At 35.6% G+C, this 25593-nt stretch overlaps 1 protein-coding gene and 1 long non-coding RNA gene across 11 annotated transcripts in view; one reads left to right on the top strand and one right to left on the bottom strand.

Moving 5' to 3' along the window:
- MAPK10 (mitogen-activated protein kinase 10) overlaps nt 1-25593 on the top strand; it is a 184695-nt gene that overhangs the window by 90847 nt on the left and 68255 nt on the right. For all 8 annotated transcript variants that reach the window (XR_012476894.1, XR_012476893.1, XM_074228604.1 and 5 more), the window contains 3 exons: nt 2980-3149; nt 20216-20345; nt 23481-23539. Coding sequence is in view for 6 of the 8 variants with exons in the window: in XM_074228604.1 (XP_074084705.1) it covers nt 2980-3149; nt 20216-20345; nt 23481-23539 (359 nt within the window). In the remaining 2 variants the exon portion in view is untranslated. The remainder of the gene's footprint in view (nt 1-2979; nt 3150-20215; nt 20346-23480; nt 23540-25593) is intronic.
- Nucleotides 1-25593, bottom strand: part of LOC141517535 (uncharacterized) — a 77915-nt gene that overhangs the window by 19720 nt on the left and 32602 nt on the right. Inside the window, exon 4 of one of the 3 annotated variants that reach the window (XR_012476896.1) lies at nt 12015-12100. The exons of the other annotated variants lie outside the window; for them this stretch is intronic. This is a non-coding gene — a long non-coding RNA (uncharacterized LOC141517535). Of the gene's footprint in view, nt 1-12014; nt 12101-25593 lie in introns of those variants that run through there. 3 annotated transcript variants of the gene reach the window in all.

The raw sequence follows: 25593 nt of genomic DNA, 5'->3' as shown, positions 1-25593 counted from the left end.
GTGTGTGTGTGTGTGTGTGTGTGTGTGTATATATACATATATATATATATGTATATATATATATATATGTATATATATATACACATACATATGGGTGTGTGTTGAACCCTCCTTTATTTGCTTCAGACAACATTTCTTTCATGTGTTTGGATCCTTTCCTCCCACACCCAATTTTGAAAAATTAGTAAATTCCTTCCCTTCCTCATTCCTTTGTTGGATTTTTTCCCTCTCCCTTCTTTCTTTTTTTCCAAATCAATAAAACAGAACAAAAATTCCCAGACCCTTAAGTTTTGTTTCCTTGAATCTCACAATTCATAACATCACTACATTTTGAACATCAAGGGAGGGACTAGAACTATATAATCTCATGTCTCCTTCAATGATTTCCCTCCCACCTCTTAGACTCTGGACTCATGGCTCAATACTATTATGCTTGCGTCTCCTGATAGTTACGTCATATCAGTGATTGAGAACTCCTAGCAAATGATGTGCAGATCCTGTTCCCCACTGCTCCCTCACAACTATTCACCTGCACTCTACCCACCCAGAGTCTGACTCCAGACTTGCATGGCCCTTCCATTGTTTCCTCTGGATTACCTCCTCCATAATGAACAAACTTCCCTTCATTTAAAAGCTATTTTTTTCTCTTATTTCCTTGCCTTCACTAAGACATGACTCTTTCCTTCCTCTGCTTCCTTGCTTCTCTTGCCATACTTACTAGTTCTGACTAGTCTTTCACCTCTCATCCTTCACAATTCTGGTCATTTTAGAGGATTTGGTATTTTCCTTAATCCCCACTGCCATTTCTAGACCCTCCCTCAACCATCTTGATTTACCAAGCAACTTCTTTTCATGTTCAAATTGTTAATAGGACATTCTTTTACTTACTTGAGTTCAGTGCCTAGCTCATACCTTCTACAGTATGGTATTCAAGTTTGTTTGACTTGTCATATTCTTCTGGGTGACCTATGATTCTTAAATTATTTTTGTGTTTTCTAGCCTGGAGGACAATCACTTTGACTCAGACACATTTCATTTATTCTTTTAAAAGTTATTACCTTTTATGTCTCTCCTGCCAAATTTTCTTTGACTTATATTGTGTGTGTGTGTGTGTGTGTGTGTGTGTGTGTGTGTGTGTCTGTGTATTCTACATCTGTCGTTTTCCCTTCTACAGCTTCTATTTTTTTTAGAAAGAAAATCTTTTTGTCTTTAAAATTCTGACCTTTATTCTTTGGCTTTTTGTTTTTCATTGAGAGGTTTTGTTTTTCCAACCTCATTTCATTCTTTATATCTTATTTGGATAGTTTTATTTATCTCATGAACTATTATAGTGTTCCTTGCTGTTGTTTTCACGATTTCTAAGCTCACTGAATTCTTTTGGATTGAGAATTTGGGGTCTTTTGTTTATTCATAATATAAGGCTTGTTTATTGTGCTCTAGTCTCTCTTTGAGATTTTATTTCTTTTTGTCTTTAGGAGTCTTTCTATTTATTGGCTTATCTGCCTGAAGTCTAGGTATGTTCTTAGGAATTTTCCCTTGGACTCTATTTTTCAATTTTTCTCTTCAATTTTCAGTCATTTATTTATTTATTTTGATTTTCCTTCTTGTTATTGGTTCCTTCCCTTCCATGGTTACATAAGACACCCTTTTCCTGCCCCTTAGCCAACATGTCTTCAACCTCTTTGAGTAGAGTATAGAGGGCTGGATTCTTATTGTTGTTTTCAGTCACATCCAACTCTTTGTGATCCCATTTGGGGTTTTCTTGGCAAAGATCCTGGTGTGATTATCATTTCCTTCTCCAGTTCATTTTTACAAGGGAGGAAACTGAGGCAAATTGGATTAGTGATTTACCCAGGATCACACAACTAGTAAGCATCTGAAACCAAATTTAAATTCAGGAAGATGAGTCTTGGGACTTTACTGTACCACCTATGTTTCTAAATAAAGGAAACTGGGAGCAGAGTTATCATTCTAGATTTATTTATTTCAATTCCCCCTTCCTTTACCAGCTCTTTCCTCTCAGCTGCCTCTGTGCTCTGCCCTCACCCCTACCCCAACCCCCTGGTTATATCCCTTTTCCTTCATGGGACTGAGAAGAATGGGGTTGAGGAGTTTCCCTTGCCCTGTATAATCAACCCTAGAAGATAAGCTTTCAAGCTCGTCTGTGCTGTGACTGGCAGAGACAGTATAGGTGTGAGAACTCTGAATAGGAATTCTAAATTCTCTGATGTTGTTTTATGTGGCTTTTACTTTGTGTAGTATTTCTCTTTTTAAATCCTGTGGTTTCTGCCTTAACCCTTATTAATCTTATCCTGGTTTTGAGGTGATAGAAGCTTATAGAAAACAATTACTCAGAGATTTTTCTGATTGCGGAACCTACTCCATGAATTTTAAATCCCTATCTAAAGTATCAGCTAACATCTAATCTAACCTTTCTAAATAAGGAGATTATTTTGTCTATGTGTCAGTCAGGTTCAGAACCTAGGTTTTGATTTCCAGGTCCTTGCTTTTTCTACCATACTACAGAGATATCTACTCCTTAGAAGCCAGACATCATTTTTTTTTTTAGGTTTTGTTTTTGTTTTTGCAAGGCAATAGGGTTAAGTGGCTGTGCCCAAAGCCACACAGCTAGGCAATTATTAAGTGTCTGAGGCAGGATTTGAACTTAGGTCCTCCTGACTCCACGGCCAGTGCTCTATCCACTGCACCACCTAGCCGCCCCCAGACATCATTTGAATAACTGAACTCATCAGAACTTTCCATATAAACGAAACTTCCTTTAGAAAGGAATTATTTCAAATCATCCTTATATTTCTGACTGTCAAACATCCCTATTTGAAAGGAAGATATGAATATCGATGATATTTAAATTTAGCAGAGAGGATTAACAACTATTAGACTCTGTATAAACGACAAACTTTCCTACCGGTCATGATCATGCTACTGGTTTATTTCTCTCACTTTTTTCCTTCCTGACAGGGATTTGATAAACAAGTGGATGTGTCATATATTGCCAAACATTACAACATGAGCAAAAGCAAAGTCGACAACCAGTTCTACAGTGTAGAAGTGGGTGATTCAACGTTCACAGTTCTCAAACGCTACCAGAATTTAAAACCTATTGGTTCCGGGGCTCAGGGAATCGTTTGGTGAGTTGAACAAGTTTCATCTTGGAGTTTTATTATATCTTTTGCTTACTCAAGGCATAAAACAAAAAAAGCAAACCAAAAATCGAAAACCAATAAGACTCTTTGGAGGGGAAAAATTCATTCTGAAAGCTGGTCTCCCTAATAAACATAAGCTTACTAGTTAATTTTGCAGTCATACAGGAGAAAAGTTATTGCAAATATCTCTTGGTTTCTGATATTTCAATATTTATGTTGCTAAAAAAGTCTCAGGAATGAAGTAATTGATATTACAAGTGTTAAATAAGGCCCCTTGGAGACAAAAATGAGGATTCAAATATCTTTGTGATATTTTGATATTAAGTATAACTAAAAAAATCAGCAAACTCTGATACCTACTTAAATAAGTGACATGTATCAATGTATCTGCAGAAATTTTTTTAAATGGGGAGCTTTGTGTGTTTTGGGTTAAATGTTCAATTTTGCCTCTGTGACCTTGAGCAAATTAATTTTTCTGGGCTTTAGTTTCTCCTTTTTTAAAGTGAAAGGGTAAGATTACATTTTAAGTTCCTTCCCAACCCTGAATCAACATCCCTATGAGATGATGGAAGACAGGAGTGGAAGGATTGCAAACTGAAATCTCTCTTGGGTGATTAAAAACATTGAAGAACCTTGGAATCTCAGAATCAATGAGGATCTGATTCTTGATCTAGTTTATAAGTTCTCAAACATTTTGGACTTAGGACCACTTTACTCTCTTAAAAATTATTGAGGAAACACCTCCTCCTCCTCCTTAAAGTTTTTGTTTAAATGAGTTATCATTTATCTACCATATTAGAAATTAAAACTTCTTGATATAATTTTGAAAATAATTTTGACACTTTAGATTCCCCAGGATGAGTCTTAGGGACCTTTGGTGGTTCCAGACCACATTTTGAAAACCTCAAAACCAGTTCAATCCATATGTCTCTGCAACATGCCTAAGTTCTCACCCAGCTATAGTGGTGGAGAACCAACTACTTCCTGAAAAAGTCTTTTTTTTTTTTTTTAGTTTTTGCAAGTCAATGGGGTTAAGTGGCTTGCCCAAGGCCACACGGCTAGGTAATTATTAAGTGTCTGAAGCCAGATTTGAACCCAGGTACTCCTGACTCCAGGGCCGGTGCTCTATCCATGGCGCCACCTAGCCGCCCCCCAAAAAAGTCTTAGTGGGAGTTTGGAGAAGTAGAAGGGAATTTTATTAAAGAAGACTGTTGGTTCAAATCTTCTGAGAACTTGATAGAATGAGTTTGCTCTTTAATTCTTTAAAAGATTATTTTTCCTTAAATAAGACTGCCATGGTATTAGGTACTTACTGACTTAATTGAAATAACAACAACAACAACAATGGAAATAGTATTAGTTCACATTGATTTATTCTTTTAATGTATATTACCTCATTTGAGTTTCATAGCACCATGTGTAGTAGGTATTATTTATTGCATTCCCATTTTACAGATAAAGGAACAGTGATTTATCACATAGCTCCCAAATATTTTAACAAGGGTTCCATTCTTCTTAACTTTAGGTCAAACAATCTTTCCATCAAACTGTACTCGGTCTGACATAAAGGGAAGCAAATCTTCAAATAATTATATCCAGAAATTTTTTTCTTCAAGTATTTAATAGTGCAGAGACTTGAAAGTCTACTACTAGAAATTTTGCATGGTGGTGTTTTAATTTGGTTATTTATTCATTTTGCTGTTGTTTCCATTGATGAGTAGAAGAGAATGACCCTTTTAGAACCTTTAAATAAAGTGTAGCAGGGCTCACATTTGAGACCTATAACCTCATGAAGCTTGTAGAATGGAGGTATCATCATGTGTGACTCAAAGGGTGAGAGAATAGATATCTCTAGCCTCTTCTCCTGTTCCCCTCAGCCTCACCCTTTCTCCAAAGGAAGTGTTAATTCCTTCCAGGAGGGGAAACAGAAAATTGGAGCCAAAGGTGGGAAGTAGTGAGTTAGAATTATGTCTATTTATTGTCTTAGATATTAATAAACCTAGGGGATATGACAAGGTTCAATCTCTGATCCAGTGTTATTATTGAAGGGAAGGATGACCCAGTTACTAAAACTTGAACCCTTTCCCCTCAAATACCAGTTCTAAAACAAGCACACATTTTTTTTTGTAATTCTTGAGTCATTTCAGTTGTGTTCCACTCTTTTTTTTAGGTTTTTGCAAGGTAAATGGGGTTAAGTAGCTTTCCCAAGGCCACACGGCTAGGTAATTATTAAGTGTCTGAGATCGATTTTGAAACCAGGTACTCCTGACTCCAGGACTGGTGCTCTATCCACTGCGCCACCTAGCCGCCCCTGTTTTCCACTCTTTCATGACCCTCTTTGGGGTTTTCTTTGCAAAGATACCAAAGGGGTTTACCATTTTCTTCTCGAGCTTATTTTACATATGAGGAAACTGAGGTAAGCACAGTTAAGTGACTTGCCCAGGGTCACATAGCTAGTAAATATCGAAGATAAAATTGGACTCAAGTCCTCCTGACTCTAGTCCCAGTGCTATCTAGTTGCCCTGAGTACACATAGTGAACAGCAACGAAATCCATTTATTAAATCAGAGATGGCATATATAGGATCGGATAATACAGATGAAGAACATGACTCATAGGAGAGAGTTTTTGCTCTCAGCCAACAGGAATCTCCATCATGTCTCTAGAGTAGCAAACTGGAGACAAGGACATGATACAGACCACCAGCCTTTCTAGTGTCTTCTCAGAATCTTTTTCTTCAGTTTCCTGAAATGGAATTGGCCTCTGCCATTCTTCCCCATTGAAGCTGGGAACAGAAATGCTTGCTCATAACACAAAGACTGGATGAGAATGAATGATCTGCACCAACTCCATGCCTCTCCTTAAGCAGCAGAAGCCTTTTATCTTTGCTATTAAGGATAGAGTTCTAGACTAATGGGCTTTACATAGTGAGTGTGGTCAAGTTAGAGTTAAAACCTATCTCAGCCGGGCAGCTAAGTGTCGCAGTGGATAGAGCACCAGCCCTGGAGTCAGGAGGACCTGGGTTCAAATCTGACCTCAGACACTTAATAATTACCTAGCCATGTGGCCTTGGGCAAGCCACTTAACCCATTTGCATTGCAAAAAACCCTACCTCAGTTATATCCTCTTGTGACCCCAGAAAACAGTCTCTAAGACTGAACCTTGCAACACAGGTGCATTGGTAGAGGGAGTTTCCTCACCATGGAATTCTGAACACATCATACATTAAAACAAAACAAAAAAATGGCATATAACAGAAATTACATTTTAAAGATTTAGCTCTTGCTTTAGAGTCCATTCATTCAATATGGAGTTTCTAAAAGTTCATAAAAAAAAGCCACTTTGTTTTCTTGCATGTTTCTTTTGGGTAAGAACACAAAATGGAAAAACTGTATACAAAGGAGATAATAATTGCCAACTATATTCTATTTAAGTATCATACAGAACATGAGTGAAAAATGTACTTTTTTTTCCAAGTGTGGAGATATTTTATTTCTGACAATTCCCAACTTCTCATTGTTTTATATAGGAAACTAACAAAATGTACTTTGATCTCTCCATTGCCAAATGATTTTTCTTACAGGAGAATCCTGCTCTATTCTTCTAAATGAATCACTAATCACAGAAACACTAAAAACAGAAACACAACTTTCTTATGACTTTATTTCCCAAATCAGTGATGCAGAAACAAAAGCTAATAAGTAACTTCCTTTCCAAGTATGATACTGTAGTAATCAGTAAGATGATCAACTAGTAAGTGACCAAGTGAACTGATCATTTTAGGTGACCATCAATCACCAACAAAAAGCCTGCCCACCATTAACTTTTTATAAAGTCATAAATTGACATTTAATGGATCTCTAATTTCATCAGTGTAGATAGTCCCCTTTGCTGAGGCAAATCATAGTTATATTAAGCCTTCTAATCTTGTATGATTCATGTCTGAGTTCACCCCCAAATCCACCTGAATGAATTGGAGTCCTTTTCCAGTTTTCAAACCATGTCTAATTTATCATTGTACCATTTTGGATGGTTATCTATTGTCTCCCATACTGACTATATGATTGAGAGCTCATTTTTTCAATCAGACAGATTACTACTTTTAGTATATGTTGTAACTTGCTCACTCACACCCATGATGCATCTTTCTATTACCCCTTCGGTTATTTCAAATTTTAATTCTTCTAAGATCATAGTGTTCAATGATTTCATATGATTTTATTTAAATATAGAACAATATTGGTATAAAAAAAGTTCTGGGGGGTTGCAGCCAAGATGGTGGCATGAAGGCAGGAATTCCTGGAAACTCGCTATCCCCAAAACTCCAAAAGCTGTCAGATTATGAGTCTGGTCAAAATTTAGAGGGGTAGAACCCACAGAAAGACTGAGTGATACAATTTCCCAGTCCAAGACAACTTAGAATTTCTGTAGGAAAGGTCTGTTCCACTGGGACCCAGGTTTGGAAAAAGCTGTAGTGCAGCTGCAGCCAGGCTGGGCACCTGGGTCCATGGCAGAAAGGGATAGTTTCCAGACTTTTTGGCCCAGGGATCATCGAGGATAGCTGGAAGGGGTGGTGAGAGAACCCTGACACAAAGAGCCAGCCTCAGAGCAGCCCTGAAATGAGAACCTGCAGTGTGATTCGACAGAGCCACCCAGCATGTCCAGAGCTGCCATCCCATAGACAGTAAGGGGGTCAAGGGAAATTGCGGAAATCTCTTTGCTCTCCCTGGGGCAGGACTCAGCTGTTTGCTCACACTAAGATCCAGGTTGAAGTTGGGCCCCACAACACCGGCATAGCCAAGCAGGAATCCTCCTCACAGTTCCAGGGTAGAGGGAAGGGCCTGAACACAGGCAAGAGAGCAGTCAGAGCCTCTCATAAGACCTTGGAGGAATTAAGGTCCCTGTGGGTTGTCCCACACCGCCCCACTGCCCCCCAAAAGTCTTGGAAGTGTGGTCAAATCAATCATACCCTGAGGAAATGAGCAAGCAACATAAAAAGAAGAATCTGACTCTACAGAAAATTATTTTGTAATGATTACCTAGCTGTGTGGCCTTGGGCAAGCCACTTAAGCCCATTGCATGGCCAAAAATAAACCCCTAAAAAAACTTAGAAAATTATTTTGATCCCATGGAAGATTCAGAAGATGACAAAATCAAAGCTTCTGTACCCAACACCTCCAAGAGAAATAGAAAATGGGTTCAGGCTATGGATGAGCTCAAAAAAAACTTCGAAAAGAAATTAAGGGAGGTAGAGGAAAAATTGGGAGGAGAAATGAGAGCAATGCAGATAAATCATGAAAACCAAGTCAGCAGCTTGGTGAAAAAAATTCAAAAAATACTGAAGAAAATAATATGTTAAAAACAAGTTTGGGCCAAATGGAAAAAGCAACACAAAGGGCAAATGAGAAGAATGCCTTAAAAAGCAGAATTGGCCAGCTGCAAAAGGAAATAAAAAAAACTTCCTGAAGAAAATAACTCCTTCCAATGTAGAATGGAACTAAAGAAAGCTGATGAATTTTCAAGAAATCATAAAGAAAAAAACAATTCCAACCCAACCACCACCCAAATTAGAAGAAATCTGATTGGAAAAACAACCAACTTGAAAACAGATCCAGAAGAGATAACTCAAAAATTATTGGGCTACCTGAAAGTCAAGAACAGGAAAAGAGCTTAGACTTCATTTTTCAAGAAATAATACAGCAAAATTTCCCTGAGATCCTAGAAGCAGAGGCTAAAATAGAAATTGAGGGAATTCACTGATTACCTCCTGAAGGACATTCAAAAAGAAAAATTCCTAGGAACATTATAGCCAAATTCCAAAACTCTCAAATCAAAGACAAAATACTATAAGCTGCCAGAAAAAAACAATTCAACTACCATGGCTCTATAGTCAGGATTACACAAGAACTGGCAGTATATACATTAAGGATTCATAGGGGCTTGGAATATGATATTCTGAAAGGCAAAAGATCTTGATTTACAACCAAGAATCAACTACAAAACTGAATATCCTCTTTCAGGGAAAACATGGACTTTCAGTGATACAGGAGACTTTCACATTTTCCTATTGAAAAAACTAGAGCTGAACAGAAAGTTTGATCTCCAAGTACAGGCCTCAGATAAACCATAGAGAAGGTGAATGAGAAGGACTAATTATGAGGATATTAATGATGTTGAACTATTTGTATTCCTGCATGGGAAGAAGATATTGATAACTCATATGATTTTTTCATTTATTAGAGCAGTTAGAAGGAGCATATATAGACAGGGCACAGGAAGGAGAGGAATATGATGGTATACTAAAAAGATGGAATCAATGGATGATAAAGGAAAGTACTGGGAGGATGAGAAAGGAGAGGAAGAAGAGGCTAATATATTTCACTTAAGAGCCAAGAAAAAGCTGTTAGAATGAAATAGAATGGGGAAGGTGAGGGGGAATGAGTGAACCTTCATTCTCATCAGAAATGGCTCAAAGAGGGAATAACACACACACACACACACACACACACACACACACACACTTAATAGGGTATAGAAATCTATCTTACCCTAGAGAAAAATGAGAGGAAAAGGATGGGATAAGGAGAAATGGGGGTAGGGAAGGAGGGAATAGGTGATAGAAGAGAGGGAAGATTGTAGGAGAGGGTACTTAGATACAACACACTTTTGAACAGGGACAGGGTGAAAGGAGAGAGAGAAAATAGGATAAATGAGAGTGGGAAGGAATAGAGTGGCGGGAAATAACAACTAGTACTAAGAAACTGTGGGGAAAATATTGAAGCAACTTCTCTGGTGGACTCATGATAAAGAAGGCAACTCATCCCAGAGACAGAGCCATTGTAATGTGAACACAAACTGAAGTACATTTTTTCTCTCTATTCTTGAGGTCTCTCATCTTTTTTTGGGGGGGAGGAGGATTTATGTTTACTCCCACAACAAGATTATTATAATAATATAAAATAAATAAACCCCCCCAAAAAGAGTTCTGTAATAGTGAAATTTTATTCTCTGTAATAGAGAATTTTGGGATCACAAAATGATGTACAATTTCCCAAATGTTATCCAGTCTAATGTTTTTCTTCTATTAACTTCCAAGACAATGTCATATATTGATCATAACTTACTCTAACATAGGAAGATCCTAAATTAGCAAGCAAATAAAAAGGAAATAAAAGTATAACACATGAAGAGAGGAATAGCAAAAGATTCATTACTATCTATTCTCACTTTCGTTTTATCATTTCAATGCCATAGGAATTGGCTTCTATTTTCCTCCATAATAATTTGAGTTGGTACTATATGGCACCTTACTCTTACAGAAACCATTTGTTGCCAAGCTCGGGTCATTCTTTGATGTTAAGTGGCATTATGTTAACTGAAAAGTCAGACAATTCTTTCCTTCTCCTGTTGACATTTTCTGTTTTGGCATTTATAAGTAATCTTATCTTGAGAGATAACAAATGAAATAAAAGAAATATAAAGTTAAGAGGCATCCATTACTAATTCTAATTCCAAGAGCTTAAAAATATGAAATAAAGTTTGGTGACCTCCACATATAAATTCTGATTTAACCATGAAGAATTGCTGATTAAGAGATTAAATATCTTTGCCTCTATTTTTAATTAGAAATAAATGATATAGCAAAATGGTCATTTTAAAGTAGACAGTAAAGTTGATAATGGCTATTATGTCTATTAATTGACTTAAATTAATAAAATAATGGTTGAATTAATTATTGTTACTAAAATAAAATAAACTCCTTAAATAAAATGTTCTAAAAATTAATTCATTGGATTCAGGGAAAAAAAGTTCAGTTTCCTCTCCATAAGACAGTTATTTATATTCTTAGAAAAACATGCAAAATCAATGCTTCTGTGCACACCCTAAGAAATAGTTTATATGAGCAACCACACTTCTATGCAGTCCAAGACCTGGCAGCACTGTGTTGAGGCTTGCTTCACCTTGGGGCACTAACAGCAACAGGGAGCTGAGAATAAGGAGTCAAGCCACACTGCCTTATGCCTCCAGCTCAATTTTATTACTGCTTAGCTTCTACATATATACTGTTAGGTCTTCTGGGGTAGAATAAAGAAAATGAGGTAATGGGGGGGGATGTGGCAAGCAGGATCTGCAGCACTTGTGTTACAGGATAATGGGGTAAGTTAGGGGGGTGGTTTGTCTGGCAGGGGATCTGGGGAGGGCTCGGAAGAAGGGGGGGTAAGTGGATTTCTCATCAGTTTGGGTGCCCTCATCGCAAACCTCAGTGAGGTGGCATGGGCTCTCTGCCTTTGGTTTTTCTGCATCTAAGGCTGACTGTAAAACATGCTGAGGTTCCTCCTCTCTCCCTGAAAGACAGGCAGGTATTGCAGTGACAATAGGATAGAAGGGCAGCGGGGTAGAAAAGTCACCAAGGACCTCAGCTCTGCTGGCAAGTGTCAAAACATGCCCCCAAATATCAGGATCCATCATATGGCCAGCTTCAATCCAGGGGGCCAAAGCCAAAACTGCCTGGAGTGTTATCTTACATTCTCTTTTGGAGCATTTCAGGCGACGGGAATTTAGGAGGTATTTAAGAACCCGTACTTGGGTATCTTGGGAAGAAGGGGGAAGATTCCCCATTATGTTAAGGGACTACAGGGAGCTCTAGAAGCCATGGGGTGGATGGGGTGAGGGGACTGTCGGAGACCGGTTGATGTGTGGCACTTACCTCAGCCAGCAAGGAGGAGTGCGATTTCTGAGGTGTCCCTCAGATTGGGGGGGATCCCGAGTTTTGGCACCATTTGTTGCAGCTTGCTTCAACTTGAGGCCCTAACAGACAGAGATGACCTCCCTCCCAGAGGGGAGCTGGAGGCATAAGGCAGTGTGGCTTGACTCCTTATTCTCAGCTCCCCTCCGGAAGGGAGGTCATCGCTGTTAGGGCCCCAAGTTGAAGCAAGCTGCAACAGCATTGTAGATATATAACAACAATAAAATAACATTTTATGAATATTTTCTCATTTTATCCTTTTAAAGTGCTAGGAATTAGATGCTATTTTACAGATTAAAAAAATGAGCATAACAAAGATTAAATAACTTGACTTGAATCAATCAATATCTGAGATTAAGTTTGAACTCAGGTCCTCCCAACTATAGGTCTAATATTCTATCCACTGAGTCATCTCATCTCCTCTAGATACATTTTGGTGACCTCATGAAAGATGATCATACTGAAAGAGAAAGAAACTTGAAAATGTACTCTAAAATTGTAGGAGGAAATGTGGTAGCCTGGAAAAAGCACTGGATTTGGAATTAGAGGAAGTACTGGGATTCCAATGCATACCCTATCACCAGTTTAATATGAGCTATTCAACTTCTCAGGGATTTGATTTGTTTTTCTATAAAATGGGAGGAAGGAGGGTGTGTGTGTGTGTGTGTGTGTGTGTGTGTGTGTGTGTGTGTACTGATGGAATAAAATTTCTTCTTATAGTCTCTTTTATCTCTAAATATGTGGTACTTTGATCAAGAATGGGGTTGTGGAGAGGAGGTGAACCAAAAATGGCAGAGTGAATTGAGCATTTCTGCCAAACTCTCCCAACCCTTTAAACAACCTTTAAAAAGCATATCAAATCAAATTTTGAGAAGGATAGAAAATCAAATCACAGTGCATCATTTTCTATCCCATGGCAGCTTAGGAGAATGTGGAGTCATCTAGGAGTATGGTGGAGAAGTAGCATTAGCTTGGAGGAGGCAGCTGGTGAAGTAGTGAAGTAGTTGTGGCAGTGAGAATATGCTCAAGGATAGTAAGAGGATGAAACAACTAATTAGAAAGAGATTACAGCAGATTCTTGTGGTATCAATGAGAAGAGGTCAAAATCAAGAAATAGGCTAGAAAAATGAGCAAACAGCAAAAAACAAAACCTGATCAAAAGCATCTTAAATGATAACACAAACTCAGAAGAAGATAATGCTTTGAAAATATCTATAGCCGAAAGCATTAAAGAAAATACAAATTGGATACAAGTCCAAGAATTTCTGGAAGAGCTAAAGAAAGAATGTTTTTAAATACAAAAAACTAATATAATCTATTGCCTTATTTCCCACTAAGTGAAAATCATAAGATACATATGACAATGTTTATCCAGCTGTAAAGATGACCTTGGTAGACTCATTATTCCTGTTGCATCTTTCTCATATATTCCAGTCAGTGAGATATATCCTCCTGCCCCAACCTTGGGAGTCAAGACCAACTTTAACATAAAATTCAAAGTCAAGAAATAGTTTGAAAAAAAATGAACAACAAAACAAAAAGAACCTTATCATAAAAATCTACTATAGTAAAAGTGAAGATAGATATAAATACTCAGAAGAAGATAGGACATGTCAAAAAAGCTACAAGCCCTTTTTTTTTCCTGTGCTGCCCAGAAGAGGGGTCCATATGGTGTTGTTCATGGTTTCCATTGTAACTTTAAAAGGAAACTTTCACAATGTCCAGAGTCCTAAATGTCTTGCAGATGAAGGAGGAGGATGTCCTCAAATTCCTCACTGCAGGGACCCATTTGGGTGGCACCAATTTGGACTTCCAGATGGAACAGTATATCTATAAAAGGAAGAGTGACAGCATCTGTATCATTGATTTGAAGACAACTTGGGAAAAGCTTCTGCTGGCAGCTTGTGCCACTGTTGCCATTAAAAATCCAACTGATGTTCATGTCATCTCATCCAGGAACACTGGCCAGAGAGCTGTTCTGAAATTTGCTGCTGCCACTGGTGCCACATCTATTGCTGGATGCTTCACCCCCGGGCACCTTCACTAACCAGATCCAGGCAGCTTTCAGGGAACCTCGCCTCTTGCTGGGTCTGATGTGGTGGATGCTGGCCCGAGAAGTCCTGCAGTTGCATGTTACCATCTCCCGTAAACACCTGTGGGAGGTCATGCCTGATCTTTACTTCTACAGAGATCCAGAGGAGATTGAAAAGGAAGAGCAGGCAGCAGCTGAGAAGGCAGTGACAAAGGAGGAATTTCAAGGTGAATGGACTGCACCTGCCCCAGAATTCACTGCTGCTCAGCCAGAGGTGGCTGATTGGTCTGAGGGCGTCCAGGTGCCATCTGTGCCCATTCAACAGTTCCCTACTGATTGGAGTGCTCAGCCAACTACTGAGGACTGGTTTGTAGCTCCTACTGCTCAGGCCACTGAATGGGTAGTAACTACCACAGAGTGGTCCTAAGTTTTACCCAGATCCTGTAATAGTGTTGGGAAAATGCTGATGGAAAATAAACATTGGTTTCTTAACAAAAAAAAAACAAAGCTACAAGCAAAGGCTCAAGGTAAAAAAAAATATGAATTTAACACAAGTACAGCAAAAATTCCTTGAAGAAGTAAAAAAAAGTTTTTCATAATCAAGTAAGAGTGGTAGAAGAACAATTGGAAAAAGGGGAGGGAAAACAATGCAAGAAAATTATGCTAACAGCTTATAAAAAGAGACATAAAATGCTGAAAAAGATAATAACTTAAAAAATAGAATTAGCAGGATGGAAAAAGAGGAACAAACAAGAAAATACCTACTTAAGCACCAGAATTGACAAAATGAAAAAATGGTATAAAAGTTTACTGAAGAAATAACTTGAAATAATAACTTGAAAATTAGAATCAGACAAATCAAAGCTAATTAGACATGGGGGGGAAACAATGAAAAATAGAAAAAATGTGAACTATCTCATAAAAACAATCAACCCTGAAAATAAACTGAATGATAATTTACTGAAATTCAAGATGAAAAAATTCTACAAATTATATTTCAAGAAAGCATAAAGAAAACTGTCTAGATATCCTACAGTTAGAGGGTAAAATAGAAATTTAAATTCATCAATTACTTCTTGAAAGAGATCCCAAAATGAAAACATTTAAATTCTAAAGGAAAAAACTAAACGTATATGTGTATCTATACCATTATCAGAGAAATTTGATTCAAATTTGATTCATTCCTCTCATTTTTTTTTCTAATTTCAATTGGTTCTCTTATCCTGGATGCATTATTTTTTCTGTGTAGAAGATTGTCCATTTTATGTAACAAAAGTATTTATTTTATCTATTATTATAACTTCAGTCTCTTATTTGGTTAAGAACATTTCTCTTAACCATAGCTATGGGAGGTATATGATCTGTTTTATTTAATATACTATTATTTTAATATTAAGATCATAGATATTTAGAATATGTTCTGGAATGTGATGTTATTTTGTTGGTCTAAGTTTAATTTCAACCAGACTGATTTCTAGTTTCCATAGTAGTTTTTATGAAATAGGGAGTTCTTTCCTAAGTAATTGATGTTTTCTGATTTATTGAACACTTGGCTATTGAGTTAATTATTTCTGATTCTCCCTTATCAAGTCTCTCCATTAATCCATCTCTTTTTATATAAGCCAATAACAGATACTTTTGATGACTGCTGCTTTATAATATGTATAATATAATATAATAAGCTTTGGAAGTGTTTTTCCCCTTTATCTGTTTTTTTGACATTTCCCTTGGTATTCCAGATCTTTTATTTTTCCATTGAATTTTATTATCATTTTATCAAGTTATTATGAAATAGTACTTTGATAATTTGATAGCTATAACATTAAAGTCATAAACTAATTTTAGTAATTTGTCTTTTTCATTATATTAGCACAGCACAGTCAAGAGAACTGAATTTTCCTCCATTTATTTAACTTCTTTATTTCTTTAAGGGATATTTTGAATTTAGAAAAGTAATTTATTCACTTTTACACATTGATCCTTAGATACTTTATGAATTATGTAATTATTTGGAGTGGTATTTCTTTCTCTATTATTGCCTTCTGAATTTTGTTCTTATTTTATAGAAATGCAATTGATTAACCAAAGTTTATTTTGTAATCTGCAATTTTGTTGAAGCAATTTGTTTCTCTTGGTGTCTGCTGATTCCCTGTATTTTCTTTCTTTCTTTCTTTCTTTCTTTCTTTCTTTCTTTCTTTCTTTCTTTCTTTCTTTCTTTCTTTCTTTCTTTCTTTCTTTCTTTCTTTCTTTCTTTCTTTCTTTCTTTTTCACAAGGTAATGGGGTTAAGTGACTTGCCTAAAGTCACACAGTTAGGTAATTACTAAATGTCTGAGATCAGATTTGAATTCAGGTCCTCCTGACTCCAGGGCCAGTGCTCTATCCATTGTACCATGCAGCTGCCCCCAATTGCCTCATATCCAGGGCCTTCTCCAGTCATCCTGATTCCTCTCTGGTCATTGGACCCAGATGGCTCTGGAGGAAAAAAGTGAGGTTGGTAACAGAAACCTCTCACTGAAATCCAGTTCATATGCTTGTCATGACATAACTTCTCTGATGTCATGGTCTTCTTCAAAGTGAAAGACAGCAATAACAACCACTATGAGACCAACAGTACAGAGAAAGAGTTCAAGGACCCATATATACAAAAATATTCATAATAATTCCTTTGTGCTGACAAAGAACTGAAAATTAAGGGAATTGCTGAACAAGTTATGATAAATAAATATTATGAAATACTATTGTGCTATAAAAAGTGAAGAAGGGGATGGTTGCAGAGAAACCTGAGAAGACTATTATGAACTAATGCAGAGTGAAGAGAACAGAATAAGGAAAACAATTTTTATGATTACAACAATATTGTAAAGAAAGATGATTTTTAAAGATTTAAGAACTTTTAGCAATACAATATCCAACCACAATTTGAGAGGTTCTCCTAACAGAGAACTGATAGAGTAAATATGCAGAATGACACATATATCTTGGATATGGCCAGTATGGGGATTTGTTTTGCTTAATTATGCGTATTCATTAGAAACAGTTTAGTTTTCATTTTTTTCTTACCCAGGGGGAGGGGGGAAGAGGAAGAGAAAAACAGATTTTTTTTTGTCAATAAAATAAAACAACATTAGGGTAATAAGTTTTTCCAGTTTTATCAGATTATAATATGTAGTACTGTACTCTATTATTGTCTATGTGGTGTATGATTTGGAGTCTATCAAACATTCGTTTATTTAGTTTAGTCTCTGATTCTTCTTTGTCTAGTTTGTTCTATTGATTCACTTTTCTATTTTTTTAAAACTACTATCAAATGGCTTATATGATCATTGATTTCTCATTTAGTTTAAGACTGAAAAGCTAACACATTTCATTTCTAACTTTTTCATTATTTCATTTGTTAATTTGGATTTTTGGTTCCTCAAAATATTTATTTTTAGTTCTATAATGAATTCTTTTGACAGTTTGATTGGCAAGGTACTTTACAAACTAACTTCAAAGAACTGTCATTTTTATTATATTGTCACAACAATAATAAACATTGGATATTCCTTCAGAAACTTGTTATTCTTTATTTCTTTAAGAAATGTTTTATAATTTTATTTATCCAGATATTAAATGTATTTTTATATATTTAATCACAGATTTTTTTTGTGGATTTAGTGGTCATTTTGCATTATACTTCCCTTTATGTTATTGTCTCCTGTTTTTAAAAAAATTAATTAAAATTCTGTTGATGTTTGGAAGTTTGTGCAACTTTATTGAAGTCTCATTTAGTTTCTTTCCTGCTTTATTTTGAAATGAACCATCCTGTCATAAGCACATGGGGATAATTTTGTCTTTCCTTTGTCTATCATAATATCATATCAGTTTGAGACATCAGGGGCTGTATTTTCCATTCTATAGGTGATAAAACTGAGGCATAGAAAGATTAAGTGACTTTTTTAGAATGGCATATGTCTGAGAATACATTTAATAGTGGGTCTTTCTGACCTCTTCTAGAACACTAACTGTTAATACCATCCTACTTCTCATTCTTTATTCCTTTAATTTTTCTTTTTTATTGCTATTTCTAAAGTTATTACAATGTCAAATAATGGGGAGGCAAGGGAAGAAGGTGCCCTTAATCCTCTATTTATTGAGAAAGTTCTAGTGTTTTCCCATCATATATAATGCTAGCTTTCAGTTTGGGGTAAAAACTTTTAATCTTAATTTTTTTTTTTTGCAAAAATGACTCATACTTTTCAAAAGATTTTTTCTATATTTATTAGTACTATCATGTGGTTTTAACTGCTTTTGATTTTATTTTGGTTAATTATGTTAACCATTTTCTTAACCTTAAACTGTCTTACATTCTTGATCATAAGAAATTACAAAAAAACAAAATCCAAAAACCAAAAAAAAATAATCTAGAAACAGTAATAGAAAGACACTTCAATGTTTCTTTCTTGGAGCTGGACAAATCTAACAGAAAGAAAAACGAAAGGGAAAATTATAGAACTGTACAAGCTCTTGGAAGATTTAAAGCAAAAAAAAAAAAAAAGAATAATGGCATCTTCCAAATGTGACCAATAAATAATATATATAGTTACCATATTTTTCACTTTAAAAGTATGGATGTGTGTTTGTACACACATACATACCATGTATTCAAGCACAGAGAAATTGAAAATAAATGTTAAAAAGCATAAATATTAAATAACTTATTTTACAAACGATAATGCAAAAAATAATAATCAGTACAGGGAACACAATCAGGAGATAAAGGACTAAATGGAGATTTAATAATGAGTCTAGTCAGCAAGCTTTTATTAATCACCTATTATGTATCAATCCTGAAGACACAAAGAAAAATAAAAATAAAATTACTTTTTGCTTTCAAGCAGTTCACAGTCTAATAAGCGAGACAAGATATAAACAATTATGTACAAGAATATATTGGAGATAATCTTAGAGTTCACAGTTTAATGAGGGAAACAATATCTAAACAACTATGTACAAACATATAGACAGGATAAATTGGAGATAATCTTAGAGGGAAGGCACTTAAATTAAGGAGGCCCATAACAGACTTTTTTGCAGATGGTGAGACTTTGGCTGACACTCAAAGGAAGCTATGGAATATAGAAAGTGAAGATGAGGATGAAGAGTCTCATGAATGAGGGACAACCAGGGAAAATGGCAGGACTTGGGAGATGGGAGTATAGTATGTACAGAATAGCAAGCAGATCAGTGTCATTAGAAATTTATGTGAAGGGGAAGAAAGTGTAAAAATACTGAAAAGGAAGGAAGAGGTCAAGTTATGAAGTACTTTAAAAGGAAGAGGATTTATATTTGCACATAATAGGAAGCCACTGGAATCTATTGAAAGGGGATGGTTTGTGTGTGAATTAAATTTTAAGACTGAGTGGGTCAGGGCAGCTAGGTGGTGCAATGTATAGAACACTGTCCCTGGAGTCAGGAGGACCTGAGCTCAAATCCAGTCTCAGACATGTAATAATTACCTACCGGTGTGACCTTGGGGAAGTCACTTAACCCCACTGCCTTGCCAAAAAAAAAAAAGTGGGTCAAAGGACAATCTTAGAAATCTTGGTAATGATGAGACAGCATGCTAAAGTTTCTTGGATAATGCTTAAAATAGTCTTTAGAAGAAAAACTGTGACCTAAAATGAAGCATTGGCAAAATAGAAAAGAAACATATATTAATGACCTCTGTATTAAATATTAGTGATGATTACACAGTGAATTGAGTCCTGGACCTGGAGTTAGGAAGACTAATTTTCAAGAGTTCACATCTGGCCTCAGACAGATAGTGTGAGCTTTAGCAAGTCACTTAACTTTGCCTCATTTTTTTCTAGTATCCCTGCCAAGAAAGCCCTAATTGGGGTCACGAGTTGGACATGATGGAAAAATCACATTCAATTTTAATAATAGGAAAACTGCAAATAATAAAGCCAAAAGAGGGGCAAGAGAAGAAAATTTTAAAATGAGAGGGGAAACAATTAAATTAAACACAGCATGAATGTTTTTCTTTTTTTCTAAGGCAATGGGGTTGACTTGCCCAAGGTCACTCAGCTGGGTAACTATTAGAGTGTTTTTCTTCATGCAGATCCCTGTTCAGGTGCATACATTTCTTTCACATTTCTCTGCAGATATTTTCTTAGAAATAATGTGTTGACATCAATTCATTCACCTAATGTTTTATTGAAGAGGCAGAATTCCTATGACTTCCTTTGTCATTATTTGTGCATTGTGTGTTTTGCTTGTGATCACTATAGTGCTGCGTATGATGCTGTCCTTGACAGAAATGTGGCCATCAAGAAGCTCAGCAGACCATTTCAGAACCAAACACATGCCAAAAGAGCTTATAGGGAGCTGGTCCTCATGAAGTGTGTGAATCATAAAAATGTGAGTTTTCTTTTCCTGTTGGGTCTGGAAAGTTGGTTTATTAAGGTGGGGGAAAAAATACATTTCCTACTCTGGGAAACAACCTTATTCTATGACTCCCATACATAAAGATCATTTTTTAAATCTCTATATTGCATTTAATTTCATTTGTCCTCATGTTGACTTTTTTGTATTAAAATTCTCTAAAAACTAAATGGTAATGAGCAATTAATCTCTTAGACTATTTCTTATAATGAAATTAACGTTCTTTGATTACTTTGTTCTATATGAGCAGTATAACCTCATAAACTTCAAAGCCATAAATTCATTATTCTTTATAACACCAGTTTCATAATGAACAAAAATTATGACAGATTTCTCCATCAGTTCTGGCCCCATCTGCTGGCTTCGTCCTCTTTTTCATGTATATCTTTTGCTTTAAAAAGTTACCTATAGTGGCAGCTAGGTGGCACAGTGGATAGAGCACCAGCCCTGGAGTCAGGAGGATCTGAGTTCAAAGTTGGCCTCAGACACTTAAAAATTGCCTAACTGTATGATCTTGGGCAAGTCACTTAACCCCAAAGCCTTACATAAATAAAATTTTCAAAAAGTTACCAATAATGTAACAATATAATGCGTAGTATTGTAATGGTTGGGTCCTTAAGTGCAAAGGTAATCACTGAACAAATTGCCACCATGTTATACAGAGCTTTCTGCAATTCTATGTAGTCCAGAATGCTGCTACGATAGCATATTTTGAGTATGTTTTATCTCTAATACTATAGATAACTGGGAATTATTCATTACTTTACATGGCTCTTATAATACTTGAAAGAACTTTTCGTTTGTATGCAATTTGCTGTGATGGTTATAAGAAAATGATCCTTATATGTCTTCTTTCTGGATGCTTACAGTATATTTTTTCCTTAAGACAATTCTGAGTTTTAGTGATGATGTTTTTGGAATGGGGGGGTGAATTATTTTAATAAAGTGATTATTTTACTCTCAAATGCCAAAAGAATTAAAAAGTTTTCATTTATGATTTTTGAAATATGGTGATAAAACTTTTTAAAATCCTTTTTAAATTGTTTATTGATTTCCTTGAAGTTCATTCATTTCTTTATTATTTCTCTTTGACTTGTTTTCCAAGTCATTTATTTTTGATATCAGCTATCTTGCATTTTCTTCTATTTTTTAATTTTTTGATTTTGTTCTAATTTGGGGGGGAGGTTTTCTTTTCATAAAATAATTGATTTCTGTTTGGTCTATTTTTATTTTCATGGAATTCATTCTTGGTTAAGGATTACTATTTTCTCTTCCAAACTAGCTATTCTCCTTCCACTTCTTTAATCCTGAGCTTTTATTTAATTAAAAAATTTCTTGTTACATTTTTTTAAAGATATCGAGTAGTTGTGGAAAATCTATTTTTTCCCTTTGAGTCTTTTCTTATAGTTTTTTATAACGTCACTCACTTCTTTTAAGGGCAATATCTAGATTTGCAAAAAGCATGTTAATAATGGCTGGTATTTAATTTACTCATGTCAGAATGTTCATGCCTTAATTGAGGTTTTATGTGAGAGCTAGACTCTACTCCCATGTGCACTTTTGAGTGGAGTGGTTAGTCCTCCTTCAGTTGGCTTTGGCTCTCCAGGCCAAGGTATCATGTTTACTTTCTGGGGTTAAGTTCTCCTTGATCTTTGAGGTCAGAGGGTTGACATTCTCAGTTGTCTCAGGTTAGATCATCAGCGATATTAGATTGCCTGCTACAACTTCCTAGGGCTCCAAGTGTGTTTTACAAGAACCCTGGGGGCTTTCTTATGGGGCTCTTCATTCTTGCTGCCTTCAAACATAAAGCCATGCAGGCTATAATTTCACCAGGTCTATAGATCTGCTAACATTGGGAGGCCACCCTGGAATGGCATAGCTGCCTCTCCTATTGCCCTCAGGATTTTGGATGACCTCCTGTGTTGACCTGGAGTGGCATGAGGCTTTTACTATAGATTCTCACTAAATTTCTTCATCCTTATTTGGTCTTCAGACTTTTATTGGAATAGTCTACCTCTTGTTCAAGGAGCCATTCGATCAGAAATCCCCCCAAATTGTATGAAAATATTCAGTTCTTATTATTTTGTTTTAGGTATAGGTTATTTTCTAAAATGTATATGGCACATGTTCTTGATTATTCCCCCCAACTTGTGCTAGCAAGTTGGTATTTTTAATGTTGGCTTTTTATTATACTCAAGGTTTGGGGATGACATGTTTTCTAGTTCTGTAGCTCCTGAGTCCCTTCTGGTATGCTCTCCATTAATAATATTTCTACCAGATTAAATTAATCTTAGAAAAAGATATTCACTGAGAAGGGATAGCAAGAAAATTGTCATAAAACATTTCTCCAAAAAGTCTAGGGTATTCTATCCTACAAGAACACACAGATGTATGGGAAGAATCCATGTTGATGAGTCATACTCCTTAAATGATTTCTCCATATATTATCTTTATCAATGTGTTATTTCCTGGGAAAATGGTTTAAAACTAGATTAATAAAAGAGTTAAAGAAGACAAAAATGAAGAAATAGAAAAGGAAAAATGATCATACTTTTTGCTATAGTTCCCATTTTATTTAATCATTGATATCACAAAAGCAAAACAATTAATAGATACAACTTATTTATGTCTCTATATCACATATTCCAAATGAGCATTAGTGTAAGTAATGTAGTGTGAAGAAAAGAAACAGATAAAACCACATTTAACCCTTCTAATTATTTTGCTCTGGTCCCTTTGAAGGAAAAACCCATTACCTTTGTAAGTCCATGGAGAACTTATTTCTTTTCTTTTATTCCTTTCACTATTATTTCTTCTTTGGTCTTCTAGGGCCATGACTCCAATGAAGAATACTCAAATTTGTACCATCACTGAGTATTTCTTCAGGGATTTAGAATTTGTGGTGATTATTAAGAGAATTTTGAATTACTTCATTGGGAGAATAGGTTAAATTTTTAAAGTAATTTTTTCTTTCCATTAAATCATTTTTTCTATTTATTTCCAAATGTATATTCTGGTTTTTTGATAATAATATAGAGTGCTTAAAAATTAGAACAAAAATTCTTGTTGAATTGATTTCAAATGGGAGGATGTTGCCTCTTTCTTTTTCAGATTATCAGTTTATTAAATGTCTTCACACCACAGAAATCGCTGGAAGAGTTTCAAGATGTGTAAGTAACAGAGTCATTAAACTCAAGACATGATAGAAATATAGGACTTAATGATAAATTTAAAAAAATCTTTGCAAAGATACTTTTCAATATTCCATCATTTTGAAAGGTTTTAAATTCCACATTTTTCTATCACTTTCCTTCCTGCCCCCTCCTCATGGCATTAAACAATTTGATAGAGGCAGTTTATGTGCAATTGTGTGAAACATAATTCCATATTAGTCATGTTGTGAAAGAAGATAGAACTGAGGGGGGGGGGACCATGAGAAAGAGAGAAACAATATAAAAGCAGTTTTAAAAAGTGAACATTGTATGCTTTTCCCTCCATTCAGACTCCATAGTATTTTCTCTGGATGTGGACAGTATTGTCTATAACAGGTAAAAAAAAAGATTCTTAATCAGAAAGAAGATGCTGTTCTTTCTAGATTACATTTTAGAGATGGAAATGGGGTTAATGGGTTTAGTTTGAATGCAAGATGCATCCACCTATATCAGATTGTTTGCTGTCTTGGAGAAAGCAGAGAGAAAGGATGAGGGGAGAAAAATTTGAAACTCAAAATTTTACAAAAGTAAATATTGAAAATTATCTTTATATGTAATTGGAAAATACTATTAAGGTAAAAAACAGTGAAAGGGTTAGAGCATGCCTAGGGAACATGTATGAAAGCACAAACATGAAGGGGACTTATGCAGACACAGTGAATTTGTAGAGTGGCACAAAAAATGGGAGCATGTTAGGCCAGGACAAAGTTTGACGTGGCATCTAAGGTTTCTGAATGTCATAGATGTCTTCTGATGATTTCCTCATGTTGGACCCACTCCCATTGTGTTTCATTATGTTACAGAATCTCTAATCAGTCAGTTGACAATAAATATTAATGTCTAATGAGGGAGAAAATTATGAACAAATTATTTAAATGACAAATTGGATCTAATCAGAGGGAGAGTACCACAATAAAAACGGACCAGAAAATGCCCATTTGTAGAAGAGAGTATTCTAAGAGACACTTGAAGGAAACCTAGGAAACTAGAGTTAGAGGAGATGATGGCTGAAGACATCTGGGTAATATGAGATGAGGGGGAACAAGTTCTCGTAAGAGTCTTAGCTGAGAAGATAGGGGGATGGGAAGGGGAGCTGTGGGAGGGATCAAAATGTTTGGAAAAGCTGCTGTCATAATTGGGATAGTGAGTCAAATAGGAAACTGTGAATATGTGGGGGAGACATGTCATTTCTGCTGACTCATGTACTACTAAGGATGGCTCTTTTGGAACCGATGTATACCTTCTCTGTTTCTAGCTTCTAACTTCATTTGGAGTCCCCAAATGACTTCTTTTCCTTATATTTCTATTTCCAAAATCTCCACTATAATTTCCAATTCGAAATTATTATATGGTACTCTGATTATAAACTCATTCTTAATAGAATACTAGTCACAAGAACTAAAAAGAACTTTTAAAGTATTTTTATTTACTTAGCGTCCTCTGCCATCCCCTTCTTAGTTTAGAGCTCAGAACTTTAAACGTCATTTAAAAACAACAACGAAGAGAAGGAATGAAAAGGGGGCAGAGTCGAACTTGTGCAAGTGCCAGTTAGCAGCTCTGTAATTCACTTTTCAATTCTGGCTCACATAACCCAATCCTAACATAAAGTGCAAAATCAAGAAGCAGACTGGAAGAATGAACCAACAAAAAAAAGAATCCCAGCATAAAAAGCTATTGTGTTGATTAGAACACAAACCCCCAAGCAAAGACTCAAAGAAAATTACAGTTTAGATAGAAATTGAACTAAAATTCCTATGAGAGATGGAGTCAAACTTTTTAAGTGCTAAAAATGATATTAAATACCAAATAAGAGGACAAGCATAGAAGAAAAAAGGGGAAAATGAGAATTATTGAAAAAAATAGGAATTAACAAAAAAGGACAAAACTTTATCCAAGGGGGAAGAACTCCCTGAAAATTAAAATGGACCAAATTGAATCTAATGATTGCATGAGGCAAAAAAAGACAGAAAAGTATTACTACAAAGTAAAAAAATAAAATAAAAATATATTTA

This window comes from Macrotis lagotis, chromosome 3, assembly GCF_037893015.1.
Source record: "Macrotis lagotis isolate mMagLag1 chromosome 3, bilby.v1.9.chrom.fasta, whole genome shotgun sequence".
In the NCBI taxonomy this organism is placed as follows: domain Eukaryota; kingdom Metazoa; phylum Chordata; class Mammalia; order Peramelemorphia; family Peramelidae; genus Macrotis; species Macrotis lagotis.
The sequence above is the reverse complement of the archived record's forward strand: the minus strand, read 5'-3'. Positions and strand labels throughout refer to the sequence as shown.